Source organism: Narcine bancroftii, chromosome 10, assembly GCF_036971445.1.
Source record: "Narcine bancroftii isolate sNarBan1 chromosome 10, sNarBan1.hap1, whole genome shotgun sequence".
Classification (NCBI taxonomy): Eukaryota; Metazoa; Chordata; class Chondrichthyes; order Torpediniformes; family Narcinidae; genus Narcine; species Narcine bancroftii.
In genome coordinates this window covers 33,074,351-33,089,605 of record NC_091478.1, presented here as the reverse complement: position 1 = coordinate 33,089,605, position 15,255 = coordinate 33,074,351, and the positions used below count along the sequence as shown (strand labels likewise).

At 40.4% G+C, this 15,255-nt stretch overlaps 1 protein-coding gene across 1 annotated transcript in view; it reads left to right on the top strand.

Moving 5' to 3' along the window:
- Window positions 1-7,505: 7,505 nt before the first annotated feature.
- The window catches only part of noc3l (NOC3-like DNA replication regulator), a 53,074-nt gene continuing 45,324 nt past the window's right edge, over window positions 7,506-15,255 (top strand). Inside the window, exon 1 of the mRNA XM_069900572.1 lies at window positions 7,506-7,711. Coding sequence (XP_069756673.1) covers window positions 7,703-7,711 — 9 coding nt within the window. The 5' untranslated portion in view covers window positions 7,506-7,702. The remainder of the gene's footprint in view (window positions 7,712-15,255) is intronic.

Here is a 15,255-nt window from a genome sequence, read left to right as displayed (position 1 = left end):
ACATCAGTGGCCAGGATCTCCCAGTGGCCAACCATTTCAATTCTGCACCCCACTCCCACACTAACATGTCTGTCCATGCTCTTGTACTGTCAAACCAAGACCACCTGTAAATTGGAGGAACAACACCTAATTTTCTCTTTTGGCCCTCTCCAACTGGAGGGCATTAACATCAACTTCTCCGGAGGCTTGCCAGTGGCTATGCTTTCTGTGGTGTTTGAGTAGATTCGGTGTGACACTGAAGACTCTCGTAAGCTTCTACAGGCCATGCCCTCTTTACTCTGCTACCATCGGTGGGGGAAAAAGGTACAGGAGCCTAAAGACAAGCATTCAGTCAGCCAAAGACACTGCCTTACTTTACGTGCACTTTTATTTAATTGTAAGGCGGTTTATATAAATATTTGCATTATTTTTCTGCCGCAAAACACTGAATTTCGTGACTTGTTCATGACGATAAATTCTGATTCTGAAGTAAGGAAAATGGCTCAGTTGACCTCCCAGCTTGAAATGGTTCATTGATATTTCTTACTGTCTGTTCACCATTCTTAATTTTTTTGTTGGGCTGACTCTTGAATGTTTCTGCAAAACTATGTTGCTTTGGTGTTATTTCCCACTCCTGATTGATTCATCACATATTAAGCTGACTATTAAAAATGTGCTAAAGATCACGATTACTGCTGATTTCTATACTAATCATGTTGACAACTGCACGGTTTGAATTTGCATTGTATTTATGTTAACATTATTAATGAATAAAGTTATTCTTTAGGTGTTTTTGTAATTCTATCTTGTTTGATTAGCAGCTCATTTATTCACAACTGTGTGTTAAACTGGTCACTAAAAGGTCACTTTAGGATTACGATGATGCAACCAAAATTAAGAATTTGTTCATATAAACGCAGAAGAAATTGTCTTTTGTCATCTTAAAATTCTCAATCAAACTTGATTAATTTCTTGTTTTGTTGGTAGTCATATTTAATATAAGATGCTTTGAATTCATATCTCACAATTTGATTAAAAAGGGCGTGTATCGTATATTTGGAGAATTTTGACAAATTCTCGTCAAACCTCACAGATGCTGCTCTAACCCGAGTTCCTTCAGTAGTTTGTTTACAGCTCTATTTATTCCAGTTCTCTGTATTACCAATTTCAATCATTGTTAGCCCATAGGATTCACCAATTATTCTTTTCAATTGATAGATAATTGAGGGCTTTCATAAGCTCTGAAGGACCATCTGGAATTGGTGCATGGTGAAGATCACGTCCACAATGCTTTGTGATGGATATAATTTACATTGTGATTGAGGGAATAAATAAGTCTGATAGTCTGGCTGTTCTGAAATCCTCATGGCTTGTCTCATAGAAGCCGTTTCCCTAATTGGGCAGCCTAGTTGAGCTGAAGGGCCTGATCAATGCTGAATGACTTGGAACACTTCATCAAGATTGAGAGTGCAGACGGGAGATCGTGAGGATAGTTCGAAGGTGGATAGGGTCCAGTAGGGGAATTGGTAAACCAGGAAGAGGTGAAAGATGGACAGTTAGGGAGATGATGGGAGGATTTGGGCAGGGGCCAGTAGGGGATTGGTGAACGAGGGAGGGGTGAAAGAAGACTGACAAGAAAAACACAAACTGCAAATGCTGCAATCTCGATCCAAAAGAAATTAGTTGATAGAGGAAATCAGCAGGTCAGGCATCATTTATGATTAGAAGTGGTGAGTTTGTTTTGTTTTGGGTCCTTTTAGCAATAGAATAAAAAGGTGGTGATACCTGTAAACATCTAAAGGGGAACAAAACCTTGAGAAGGCCAAAGACAAGGTGGGAGAAATGGAGAGACAGGTAGAGGGAGATATCACCGGGAAGGATATGAATGGAAGAGAAAAGAAGTAGGTTAAGAAAAGATGGAACCGGATAGTTTTTTTAAATTATTTTTGATTTTTCCAAAATATAATAAAATCTTCAATATCACATGATATTAAACTTTTTTTTTTACAAACAACAAAAACAAGACAAAAGCTCCTTTTCCACAGGTATCCCAGTTGCTTGGCTGTGCAGCGTCCTGGGATAGGAAGCCCTTTGTGCCATTTCCACTAGGCCACCCTTAACTGGGGCACCAATTGCTTTTCCACTGAACTCATTCAACCCTGGGGTTCGGAGGGTTCTACCTTCAACTGGAAACAGGTGACTTTCTGCTTTCCCTTGTCCACTGGTTTTATCTGCATGCTGGCAACAGCAAACGCCAGGGATAGGAGTATGAGTTGGGGTTAATCCCCGGCATGAAATGACATAATTTGACTCCGACATTCAGAGAGTGTTCCTTTTCCACTGGACCCTGTCCCAGTTAATTCCTGGGACGGTGCCAGTAGAAAAGGGGCTAGTCCCTCCCTCCCCCTTGCACAATGTCAGAGCTTGCATGTCTTTTAAATATATAGAATACAATTGGGGAAATCATGTTTGGATGTCTATAATAGTCCTTTTTTGTTACAATATTTGGGCCCCTATGTGGTCCAGGAATGGCGGCCAGATCTTTACAAAAGTGTCATATTTATTCTTTAAATTATGTGATTTTTATTCCCATAGGTATACAGTTGTTTATTCCCACAGTCCATCGTGCTACAAGTAGATGGAAGTCGGACTTCCAAGTGATTGCAATACATTTTTTGCTACCGCCAGTGCTATTTTTATAAATGAGATTTGATATTTATTCAGTTTGTTGCTTATTTCCATAAAATTATTTAATAGATATAGCTCTGGGTCACCCGTGAAGGCCACTCCTGTTACCCTGGTTAATTTTTCTGTGATGTCTTGCCAAAATGGCCTCACCTTCGTGCATAACCATATAGCATGTAGAAAAGTTCCTGTCTCTGATATTTCTGCTCTTAATCTATGTAACTTCTGTGGGGTAAGATATAATTGGCGTAAAAAAAATTATGATGACCCAATCCATATCTTGCATTTGTAATTGATGCCATGGTGTTCTTACACCACTTTGACCAGTTTCTTTCTGAAATCAACACACCCAAGTCTGACTCCCATCTTTCCCTTGACCTCTGTATCCCTAGTTTTGCACTTTCGCTCTGGAGAGCATAGTATAATTTGGTTATAAATTCCCCATCCAGACTGTTTATTCCATTTCAGGTGGGTCAAGATTGGTCACCATCTTTCTTTTAAGAATGATCCAAGCTGGAGAAAACAAAAGGTCACATTGGCCACTCTGTATATGTGTTTTAGTTGTTTGAAGGACATGAGTTCCTTATGTTTAGCAGTCTTTAATATATTTTATGCCTTTATCATATCACAAATTTAATATTCTATTGCCCAAGTTCATAGGCGATAACACCTTTTCACACAATGGCACTTTTATTGATATCTCTACTTTTTTCTTATACATTCATTAATTTCTTACCACTTTCTGATCATATGTATTAATATGGGATTTCTTTTTTCCAGAGATTTGACACTCCATTTATAGATAAAATCCTTTGTTTCCCCTCCCCTACTATGTGTATTCCCATCTGAATTGAGGGGGGGGGGTGTGGTGCTGTCTTCCTCAAAGAAGGCTGTGAGAAATCTAACTTCTGCAGCAAGGTAGTATTTTTTTTTAAAAATCTGGAAGTCTAAGTCCTCCCAGTCCATAGCCCCATGTTAGTTTTTCCATTGCGATTCTTGGAAACTTATTATTCCCTAGCAACTGTCTAATGATTGTTTAATAATTTAAAGAAATGTTTACATAATGGAATAGGCAGCGATTGAAAAATATACTGCTGTCTTGGCATTACTTTCATTTTGATGCAATTAACCTTTCCCACTAGAACAGTGGTTCCCAACCTTTTACTTTTCACTCAAATACCACTTTAAGTATTCCCTATGCCATAAGTGTTCTGTGATTAGTAAGTGATTGCTTAAGGTGGTAAGTGAGTAAGAAGGGAAGGTTGAGAATCACTGCTCTAGACCCAATTCTTACTGAAATATTTTGCTTGAGAAAAATTGTCATTTGCCCATTTCCTTTGGAGTTATGAAACTATGCACATAACAAATCAATTTGGAATGATTAAAACAGTGGTTTTCAAACTTTTTCTTTCCACCCACATACCACCTTGAGCAATCCCTTATTAATCACAGAACACTTATGGCATAGGGAATACTTAAAGTGGTGTGTGAGTGGAAAGTAAAAGGTTGGGAACCATCTTTAGAATAATCGATAGGAATCTCTATTTCTACAGGTCCTCTTCTATCTTCCCCAAATGAGGAACATAATTTAGTTTATACAAATTTTGTAAATTGTTGTCAGTTGCTATTCCATGACATTTTATTCCATCTGCTTTCCATTTAAATTTATTTCCTTTTTGGTATCTTCCATATTCAAAATGTGTCAATGGCATTATCTCACTTTTCTCCATATTTATTTAATAACCAGATATTTTTTCATGTTTTTCTAGTATTCCTTGTAATTTTTCCAAAGATTTAGCCAGGTATGATGGGTATAGTAGCACATCAATAGCAAATAGACTCATTTTGTGTTCTTCTTGTCCAACTTTGAAGCCCTTTTTATCTGGTTCCCTTATCATTATCACTGTCATCAGTTCAATTGTTAAAATAAAAAGCAGAGGGGACATCCCTGTCTACTAATTCTAATCAAGGGGAACACCACTGATTATAATTTTAGCTTGCAATTTATGATATAAAGTCCAATTTATAAATGTTCTGCCTATGCTAAATTTTTCCAGTGTTTAAATAGGGAGGACCATTCCAAATGGTCAAATGCTTTTTCCATGTCAAGGGAGACTGTAATACTTGGATTCTGTTCAAATTTTGCCATGTGTATTATATTAAATAATGTTCCTAGATTATTTGAAGAATATCTTCCTTTAACAAATCCTCCCTGGTCTGTATGTATCAATTTTGGTAGATATTGTCCTAATCTATTAGCCAACGCTTTTGCTAGTATCTTATAATCGGCATTTATCAGAGAGATTGATCTATGCAACAAAGTTTTTAATGGGTCCCTTTTTTAGTAACTGCAATAATCATGGTTGAGAATGATTCCAGGAGGGTCTGTGCTTCTACTGTTTGGTCCAGAACATCCACTAATAGGGGCATTAATATTTCTTTGAATTGTCTGTAAAACTCAGGTGGGAATCGATCCTTCCACGGTGATTTATTAGCCTGTAGGGTAACCAGGGTTTTTTCAATTTCTTCTCTTGTAAAGAGAGTGTCTATTTCTATCTTTTCTCTCTCTTCTAGTTTTGGAAGTTCAACATTTGACAAAAATTCTTCCATTTCATTCTCGTCTAGTAGTAATTCTGATTTATAAAATTTCTTCTAATATTGCCTAGAGATGTCATTGATTTCCTTTTATTTATATCCTAGTGTTTGTCTTTATCGCGTTTATCATTCTTCATGAATCCTCTACTTTAATTTGCCAAGATAAGACTTTATGTGCCCATTCACTTAACTCATAATGTTTCAATATAGCTTTTTATGTTCTATATGTTTGTATTGTATTTTATCTTAGCTTTTTATTTTCCAGTAGTCTATATTTTTCTTGTAGTCCTGTTCTTTGATTTTTTTTCTAATTCTGTAACATCTTTCTCCAAACTGTTTACTTCCATATATTCTCTCTTAATATTCTTTGTACAGGATATAATTTGTCCTCACAAATATGCTTTGAGTGTATCCCATATCAAAAACTTATTATTAGTAGATGGCTGATTTGTTTCACAAAATATCTCTGTCTCCTTATAAACTCGCAGAAGTCTGTTCTTTTAAATAGCATGGTACTGAAATGCCATCTGTATACATTTTCTTGCTTTTCCATTATTGCAATAGTTAATGTTAGTGATGAGTGATCTGATAGAAGCCTCGCTAGGTATTCAATTTTTATCGCTCTACTTTTTAACTGGGCAGACATTAAAAAATAAATCAATCCTTGTACATGAATTGTGCTCCCTTGAGTAAAAGGAATAGTCTCTCTCTGTCCCCTCTGCTTTTTATTTTAACAATTGAACTGCTCTCTCTCGGATTTAATTGCCTCCACATATTGATAAGATTTATATCGTTTATATACAAAATTGTGGTTTTTGCTCTCGTTACCATTCTTGAAGATTTACCTAGTATTGGGTCCAAGCAAAAATTAAAACCTCCTCTGACCAATATATTTTTGTCTTCCCTCTGCTATTTTTAATAAGATGTCCTTCATAAAGACTTCATTGTCATAATTTGGAGCATAAATATTCATAAATGTCCATGCTTCTGCATAAATTTTACAATATGCCATTACATAATTTGATCAATTAATGCATCTTCTATTAATACTGGTGTATTTTTATTTTTTAGAATCACTACCCTTCTTACCATAGGAAGACAATATTATTTGTCTTACCCATCTTTTTAATTTATCATGTTCCATTGGTAAGATGCATTTCTTGCAGAAAGATTATATCCACATTTAATTTCTTTAGGTATGCCAAGACCCTTTTCACCAGCCTGTTTATATTAAGACTAATAAACTTTAGTTTTATCCATAAAAACAAACAAATGTTGTATAACAATAAAATCTTTACAATTTAAAAAATAATACTGTAACATTTCCTTTTCAAGACACACACATCCCTAGCTCTGATGGTAACATAATCAATATAACTTGGAAGCCCACGAAAAAAAAGCCAGCAGAATCTTCTGAAGAAGAATCCCTCCCTTGAGTTCCATCTTTTAAGACCACTCCCATTTTCCCCCCTTTAAATCGGGGTCTCTACCCTACCACTTTCCTCAGCCAGTCCCAAGGCCCCTCTTGTGCTGCTCCTCTTCGGGCTTTCACAGGATGTTTCTGGCTGAGCTGTTGCTTCTTCAGTTTTTTTTGTTTTTGGCTGTCTTGGTCATTTAGTACTAGTTTTATCCATTTTTGACAAAGTAATTCTGATTTTTTTTTGAGCTTTCAAGCTGTCTTTTATAACACTTTTTATGGAGAGTTCTTTTAAAACAAGTCTGCTCAGATCCTCTGCATGACCTCACCCCGAAACCAGATGGAGATGGGGTGGGGGGGAAAAAGGTATCTAAAATTAGGTAATTATGTTCATGTTGTGAGGTTCCGCAGTGAACTGGGATTCACTGGTGGTGCCTTGTGCTGATGGCCGGCTCCACCCTCACCTGCTCACCCAGAACCCTTTGGAAGACCACTGTGAGACCCTATCCATAGTTATAAACTAATAAAAGTGCATGTTCCCCTTCTGCTTCTATTCGTGCTACAGGTTCAAGGCTGACCAAGAGAGATTATGTTTCTCAAGTTTACTTTTGGCCTCACCTTGACAAATGCATCCATGGTTCACTGAAACTCACTTGGTTCCCTGTGGGGAAAATAAGATCGTGGAATGGTTCTTTTTTTAACAAACTAAAAGGATTATGAAATTGCTTTGGAGCCTGGGCAGATGCTGTTTCCAGGGTGGAGGTGCTGGGCGAATGGATGGAGGCACTCAGTCTTGCAACGTCACGGGGATGACGTGCGACCCGACATGTCCGGCGCGGCGCATGCGCCAGGGCGGCGCGGAGAACACGTTGCGCCGGGTTCGGAGCCGTTCTCGTCACCCCTTCCGCCCCGAGCCGCAGCGTCAGCAACCCAGCACCGAGAGTCGGCGCCCCGAAGCGGATTTAGTCAGCAGAAGGCCGGCGGCCCCGGTACTTGGCCCAGGCACGTTGGTCGAGCCGCTGCACCATGACACGGGTAAGGCCCCGCGAGCGCTTGCTTGTGGCAGCCGGGCTGATGGGAGAGCCGGGGGCTGGTGGCTGGAACCGGGCAGCGAATGCCAGCATTGCCCTGACATCTGGCCGCCCCCACGGATGCTGGCTGGCGGCCGAGGGCCCAGGCTGCCTTCGATTTGAGAACCTCGCCTGGGGGAAGGGAACATGAACGATGGTCAGAGCGGGGTCTGCCTTTCGATAGCGCCTGCGCTATCCAGGCGCAAAATTCGCCTCACAACTTACCGTGCACGTAGAAGCCAGGGGGGTGTTTTACAGCAAGACAGTGGCAAGGGAATGTGAGCTAAATGGATGTTAACAAAAGCAATGAGGCAAGCTTGGAGGGGGGGGGGGGCGGTGGGGGGGGGAAAGCAGGGTATGGTATCTGACTGCATTATTAATTACGATTCATTTTCCATAGTAACTTTTAAAGAGCTATGTGTCTGCACCCCGAGGTCCCTCTGCCCTATATTACGTTGACAGAGTACATCATGCTCTGGTTTGATTTACCCAAATACTGTTCATGTGGCACTTCCAGTTGAATTGCATCTGCCATACATTCACCTCAAAGTGAACTCTCTACCATTCTTCAGCCTTGTTTCTCATCTGATCAAGATCCTTTGCAAACCCAGGTAATCTATTCACTGACCATCATAGCATATATTTTCATTATCATTGGTAAGCTGACTTGCTGCAAATGTCTTTGACCAAATCATCACTGAAGGGAATATTACGGCCATCTGTAGATAGTTAGACAATAATTGCAATAGATTAAAAAAAAGGGTTTTCACCTGTGGCCAAGGAATGCAGCAGGTATTGAATGACTGAAAAGCTGAAGCTCAATAGAAGCAATGAGTAAAAAGCAGAAAGAAAGAGTGAAAACTGCTGTGGATATGTAAAAAGAGAGTAACTTTCTATCTGCAGTAAACACAAAAGTCTGCAGACACCATGATTGAAGTAAAAATACAACGCTGGAGAAACTCGGCAAGTCAAACTATACTTTATATAGCAAAGATACATAAGCAACGTTTCACGTCCCTACCAACCTCATTTTGTTTGTACCTTGATGAAGGGCTCAAGTCGGAAACATTGGTTATGTATCTTTTGCTATATAAAGAACACAGTTTGACCTGCTAAGTTTCTTCAGGATTGTGTTTTAATTTTCTGTCTGCATTTGTTGCAAAAAAAATGAAGGGGCCAATGAGTAAAAGGAACTCAAAGATGATATTAAAGGGAACGTACGGGACGATGGAAATAGCAGGAACATTAGTTTGTTTAATTCAAGATTATTGTCATGTAATAAAACAGAAAATGTGCAAAGATTCACCATCAGAAGCAATTGCCTAGCATCCCTTACAATCAAAGAAAGAGAAGTAAAAGAGAGTCCTCGCAGAATCATTTGAGTGTCCATGGATTGGTCTCTAGCACTCCCACAGCCTCTGCAGCTACACAACTTTCAGTCTAGCCATCAGCAACCTGAACTCCAGATGCAAACCTCTTAACACAATCAAGAAGCCTCCAGCACCCTCCTGGTTCCAATACCTGGAACCCCTTGAGACAAGTCTCCAGCAGTTCACAGCTTGGTGCGAGTACCTTGACTGCAGTTACCAGCAGCCTGCAACTTTGGGCTCCTTGTCTCAAATCACCAGCAATCTACTGCCTGTATGTTCTTCAGCCTTAGAGGCCCTCTACTGACCCCTCATGGGTCACTGTCCCATGGATCATCTCCTCTGCTTCTCCTTCTCAAGTAGGGGTTCAAAGGGGTTTCTGATGCCCTCCACCAATCCTCTGCTTCCCCAGATTCTGCAACCCTTCCCATGGACACAGCAGTGCATAGGGACCGCCATCTTGGGCCCAGAACATTCAGTCGCAGGATTTTAAAATGAACGACTTTCGGCCTCCTTAACATGCTGTTTAAAGCCTGTACGGAGCTGACAACAGTCGGACTGGGTGGTTGGACCAGTCCGACTGCTGTCAGAAGTTTATTTTCCAATTAGAAAAGTAGAACCCAATGAAACAGCATTCTTCAGTCTTGGTGCAAAAAAAAAACATACATACAGACATTAAACACATACAGACAAGCCATGCATATGGAGTACAGATTCTCAGAGGATTTGTCTGAGCAGTTCTTCAGTTGTTCAGAGGTCTCACTGGCTGTTTCTCAGCCTGGTGGTTCTGAGGGGAATAGCTGGAAGATGCTGTGTGCAGGGTGATGGGGTCCTCAACGCTTTTATGAGGCCTCTTCAGATAATGGTCTCAGTTAGATCATGTCATTGGAGGGGTGGGGGGGGGGGGGGTGAGGGAGACCCCAATGATCCTCTCTGCTGCTTTTATTGACCTGTGCATTGACCTCTGATCCAATGCTTTGCAGTAGGGGTTGCCAAACTTACTTAAGAGCCACACACAATAAACTTAAGATATTTGAGCCACAAGACATGAACAAAAATTATACAGTATACGTTTTTATTCTTATATATACATTTTATTACAAAACTTTATATAAATATTGAAATACATGTACATAACAGCATTTATTCATGAATGTAGTTTTTAAACTTCTAATTTGTATTAGTTTCAATAAACTACGCCTAATATGTGTGTGTAATAGTCAAATTTTTTAGGATCAACTTTTAGGATAACAATTTAGGGGTCAACTATTACACACATATACCACTTTTGAGCACAGTAAGTACTAGTGATGCTTGGGGCATCATGAACTCCGCAGGGCGGGTGGCTGGGACCTAGGCGAGGATCCACAGTCAGGGCATTGGGAACTCAGGTGCGCAAGAATCCACAGCCCGGATGTTGGGAGCTCAGCTAGGCGGCTGGGGTGTTGTGAGCTTGGATGGGTGGGCCGCCAGGATGAAAGTCCACAGTCGGGGAATTGGGAGCTCCAATGGGTAGCCAGGGCCTAAGTGAGAGTTTTCAGTCGGGGTGTCAGGAACTCAGATAAGCAGATAGCCGGGGCCTAAGTGAGGGTCCATGGTCAGGGCGTCAGGAGTTCTAATGGGCGGGAGGCTGAGGTGAGAGTCTTTTGGTTGTGGCTTTGGAAGCTCTGATGGGCAGGCGACCAGGACCTAGGCGAGAGTCCATGGTCGAGGCTTCAGGGGCTTTGCAAGCCCACATTATATATCAAAGAGTTGCATGTGGCTCGCAAGCCGTGGTTTGTCCACCTCTGCTCTAGAGCAACCTTGCCACACTGTGATGCAACCGCCAGGGCGCACTTGGCAGAGCTTCCGGAGAAAGTTGACAGGATGGTGGCCAGTAGCCTGCCCGTTTCACTCTTCTCAGGAAGTACATTCGCTGTTGTGCCTTCCTGACAGGTGAGGAGATGTTGTATGTCTAGGATGGGTTACTACTTATGTGGACTCCCAGGAACTTAATGCTCTCTGCTCTCCATTACTGAGCCATGAATGTGCACTGAAGTCTAGAGTAGGCTGCACTGTTACTGTCAGCCACCCAGGTTTGAATCCAGTGCTGTCTGTAAGGAGTTTGTATGTTTTCCTTGTGTCTACATGGGTTTTCTCCACATGCTCCAGTTTCCTCCCACCCTTCAAACTGTTCAGGTTGTGGGTTCATTGGTGTATTTGGGTGGCATGGGCTCGTGGGTCGGGGGGAAGGATCTGTTACCATGCTGTTTGTCTAAATGTAACATTTAAATTTATATCTGGTCCTCTTGAAGTCCACAATCCTTTGTCTGGTCCATGTTGAGACTCAAGTTGTTCTCACACCATTTCACGAGATTTTCCACCTCTTCTCTATAGTGTGACTCATCATTATTGCTGATGAGGCCACCTGTTGTCTTGTCACCTGCAAATTTGTCGATTCTGTTGGAGCTAGATCTGGCATTGCAATTGTGGGACAGTAGTGTGAACAAAGACAGGCTGAGCACACAGCCCTGAGGTGTGCTCTGCTGCCAACCTGGATAGATCCTGGTCTTTCCGCTAGGAGGGGTAGGATCCAGTTAAAGAGAGGGCTGTTGAGATCCAGCGAGGACAGCTTCTCCACCAGCCTCTAGAGAGTGATCATATTAGTGAGGATCTTTCAAGATTCCCTACATAATCCCAGCAAAGTAAAGAATAGCACATCATCTAGTTATGATAGGAGTAAGTTATATAAGGGCTTATACAAGTTATATAAGGGCAAGGCAGTAAGTGATATCAATTAACTTGTCATCTGCTTGATGGAAAATGCTGAAATCTATCATTAATGATGGAATAACAATGCAACTATTAATTCGTAACATTTTGCAGGGATGGACAATTTAGTGTTCTGAAGGAAAATAATGTTTGGTCAATTGTTTTTAAGACTAACCAGAATAAATGAAAAGGAATTAGTGGATATGATTTGCCTCATTTTTGATAGATATTTGATAAAATTACAAGATGAAGATTATAATTTTAAGTGAAGGGTTGGAAGAATTGTATTAACATAGAGGATTGCCTCTAAAAACAAGACTGATGAAATTAATAACCCAATTATAATTTTGGGGTTGGTAAATTATTAATGGAGCAGCTTGTGTGACTATTATTTCTTCAGTCATCCATAACTTGTATTCGTAGCGAATGTAAAAACTATTATAGTCCCTTAGAAACTTTTTTTTCTCAATTTTGAGTTTGAAAATTTGGTTTAAACGATAAAATGTAATGCCTAGAACCTGATACAGATACCTTTTGCCCTCCTTCTTGTAAACACTTAAAATGCATTGTTAGAGGAATATGCCAAACAACCTTTATATATTTTTGTGTATTGTTGGAAAGGTGGTTCAAGCTGAAAGATGCAGTTATATGCCAATTTTACAGTGATAACTTGGGAGACTGGCCCAAAATTTTAAAGTCCATGGGGATCCAGGGCAAGATGATAAATTGGATCAAAAATTGGCTTGGCAATTAGAGCTAGAGGATCAACATGAACCTCAGAAACAGAAGCAGGAGTAACAATACCACTGTGAATTCATAATATTGTGCAGAGAGTGACAAATTAAGTTTTTAAGACTGATCAGGATTATCAATAAAAAGGAATTAGTGGATATAGTTTTTCTCTTTTCTTCAGCCTGAATAAAATAAAATTCAATAAAATCATGGCTGATCTAGCCTTGGACTCAACTCCTACCTGCCTTTTCTTCATAAACTCTTAATTCCTCTAGCATGAAAAAAGGTTGCACAGAAGGTTGATTTTGTGATTTGATGACTATGACCAATTCCACTAGGATTGGTACTGAACCATTGCAGTTAATGACTTGAAAGAGGATGCTTGATCAGTAAGTTTTCAGATGACATAGAGATTGGTAGAGTTGGCCATAGGTTCCTTTGTGATATTGATGTATTGCTAAAATGGGCTGAGAAAAGAAAATGGAGTTTAACCTGAATGTGACAAATGTGAGGTGATGATTTTGGAAGCATTGGTGAGACCAGGACATTCCATGAATGATGGAGTAAAGAGGACTAGAAGGACCTTAGAGTGCATGTCAAAAGATCCTTGAAGGTATCAAGAGCAGGTAGGTAATTGTTAAGAAGGCTTGTGCGATATTGAACTTCATTAGTTGAGACTCTGAATTCAAGAGCAGGGAGGCTGTTATGAAGCATTGGTCAGACCTCAGCTGAAGTATGTGCAGTTCTTGTCATCACACTATAAAGAATATGATAACACTAGAGAGGAACATTGGCATGGGAGGGGCAAACTAGAGGGCAAAGGTTTCACATTAGGGGCAAAAGATTTAGAGATTTGAAAGAAATATTTTTTCAACCAGAATATGTTGGAATACACTGCATGAGAGGACAGTGGCAGTAGAGTTGCAGACAGCATCTAATAAATGTCTAGACAGGCTGTGGAATTGCCAAATGCTTGAAGATAGGATTAATATGGATAGATGCCCACTGGTTGACCTGGATGTGGTGTGATACATGGTGTGTTTCCATGCCGTAGAACATAATGAAATTGATTTTTAAAAAAATTAATCCTTTCCTCACCCCAATGTTTGTGAGGATCCAACACCCCACGGTCAATGTTGCATACAAAATTTGAAGTTGTGTCAAACTGTTCAGTCACAGATGGTGTTGCATTCAAAAGCAAATGTGTAATTTTCAGGCTGCAATGTTATCTGGAGTGGAGTGTCAGGGCTCAACTCTTTACAGACTATATTAAATATTTACGAGAGTAGCGAATATGTTGTGTCAGATTTTCAGGTTATGCACAAAGATGGGTGAAAGGTGAGTTTTGAGGAAGCCACAAAAGGATGCTAGGTTAGGTGAGTGTTCAAAGATGTTGGGTACGTGGATTGTAATTGGGAAAATATGGGGTCATCCACAGAAAAGCTACATTGCAGAGACCTTGTTGCTCTCTTGTACAAAATGCAGCATTAGCATGTAGGTACAGCATCAAATTAGAAAAGTATGATTAACTTGTATACTTTATTCCTTTTGCGAATAAAATATAAAGCTAAGGAACTCTTGCTGCAACTTGTTGATGGGATTACACTTAGAGCTCTGCATGCAGACTTGGTTGTTTAAAGAGCAATGCACAAAAGTGCTGGAGAAACTCAGCAGGTCACGCACCGTCCATCCAAAACCAAGATATATAACCAATGTTTCAGGTCTGAGCCCTTTGTCTAAATATAAGCAAAGAGTAGGCAGGAGTCTGAATAAAAAGGAGGGGGAAGAGCACAGGCCAACAGCCAAGAGGACCTAAGTGGACACGGGTGGGAGCGCAGAAGCAAAAAAAAAGCTGAATAGTGATGGGGGAGGGGGCTACCTCTGAATGGAGAGGAAAGAGGGTGAGGAGCTGGATGAAAGGAGACGGATAGGGAAGCAGATGGACAGGGGAGAGGCTTAACAGAAAATGGATAAGTCCTTTAGTGCCATCAGATTGGAGGGTGCCAAGACAGAATATTAGGTATTGCTCCTCCGATTTGCGGGTGGACATACTTTGGCAGTTCATGAAGCCATGGATAGACATGTCTGTGGGAATATGGCACGGAATTGAAAGGATTAGCTACTGGGAGGTCCCTGCTATTGCAGCGGACAGGGCAAAGAAGCTTAATGAAACAATTGTCCAATTTGCACCCGGTCTCTCTGATGTAGAGGACACTACAACGGGAGCACCAGATACAGTAGATGACTCTAGATTCACAAGTGAAGTGTTGTTTCACTTGGAGGGGCCCCTGGGTCCTGGGAAAGATATGATGAAAGGTAGAGCATTTCTGGCCTTTACGTTCTTAGTGTTTGAAAGAATGTAAAGAGATCATGTTGAAACATAGCATTGTTATAGGATAGCAGAATGCTGAAAGGATGCTTCTGCTTTTGAAGGAGGAATGTGAATGGTCCACCACAAGAGGGTACAGTTTTAGAAGAAGGATTATCCTTTCATGATAGAGATGAGCACATTTTTTTCATGGTTGTGAATCTTGGAATTTTTATGCTCTTGAACGAAGACCTTCCAGCTCCATCCTGCAAAAAGTGCTGAACAGTGGTGATTAGGGATGTGTAATTCATCCAATTTTCCTCAAATCCTTGATGTTGACAATATTTGAAG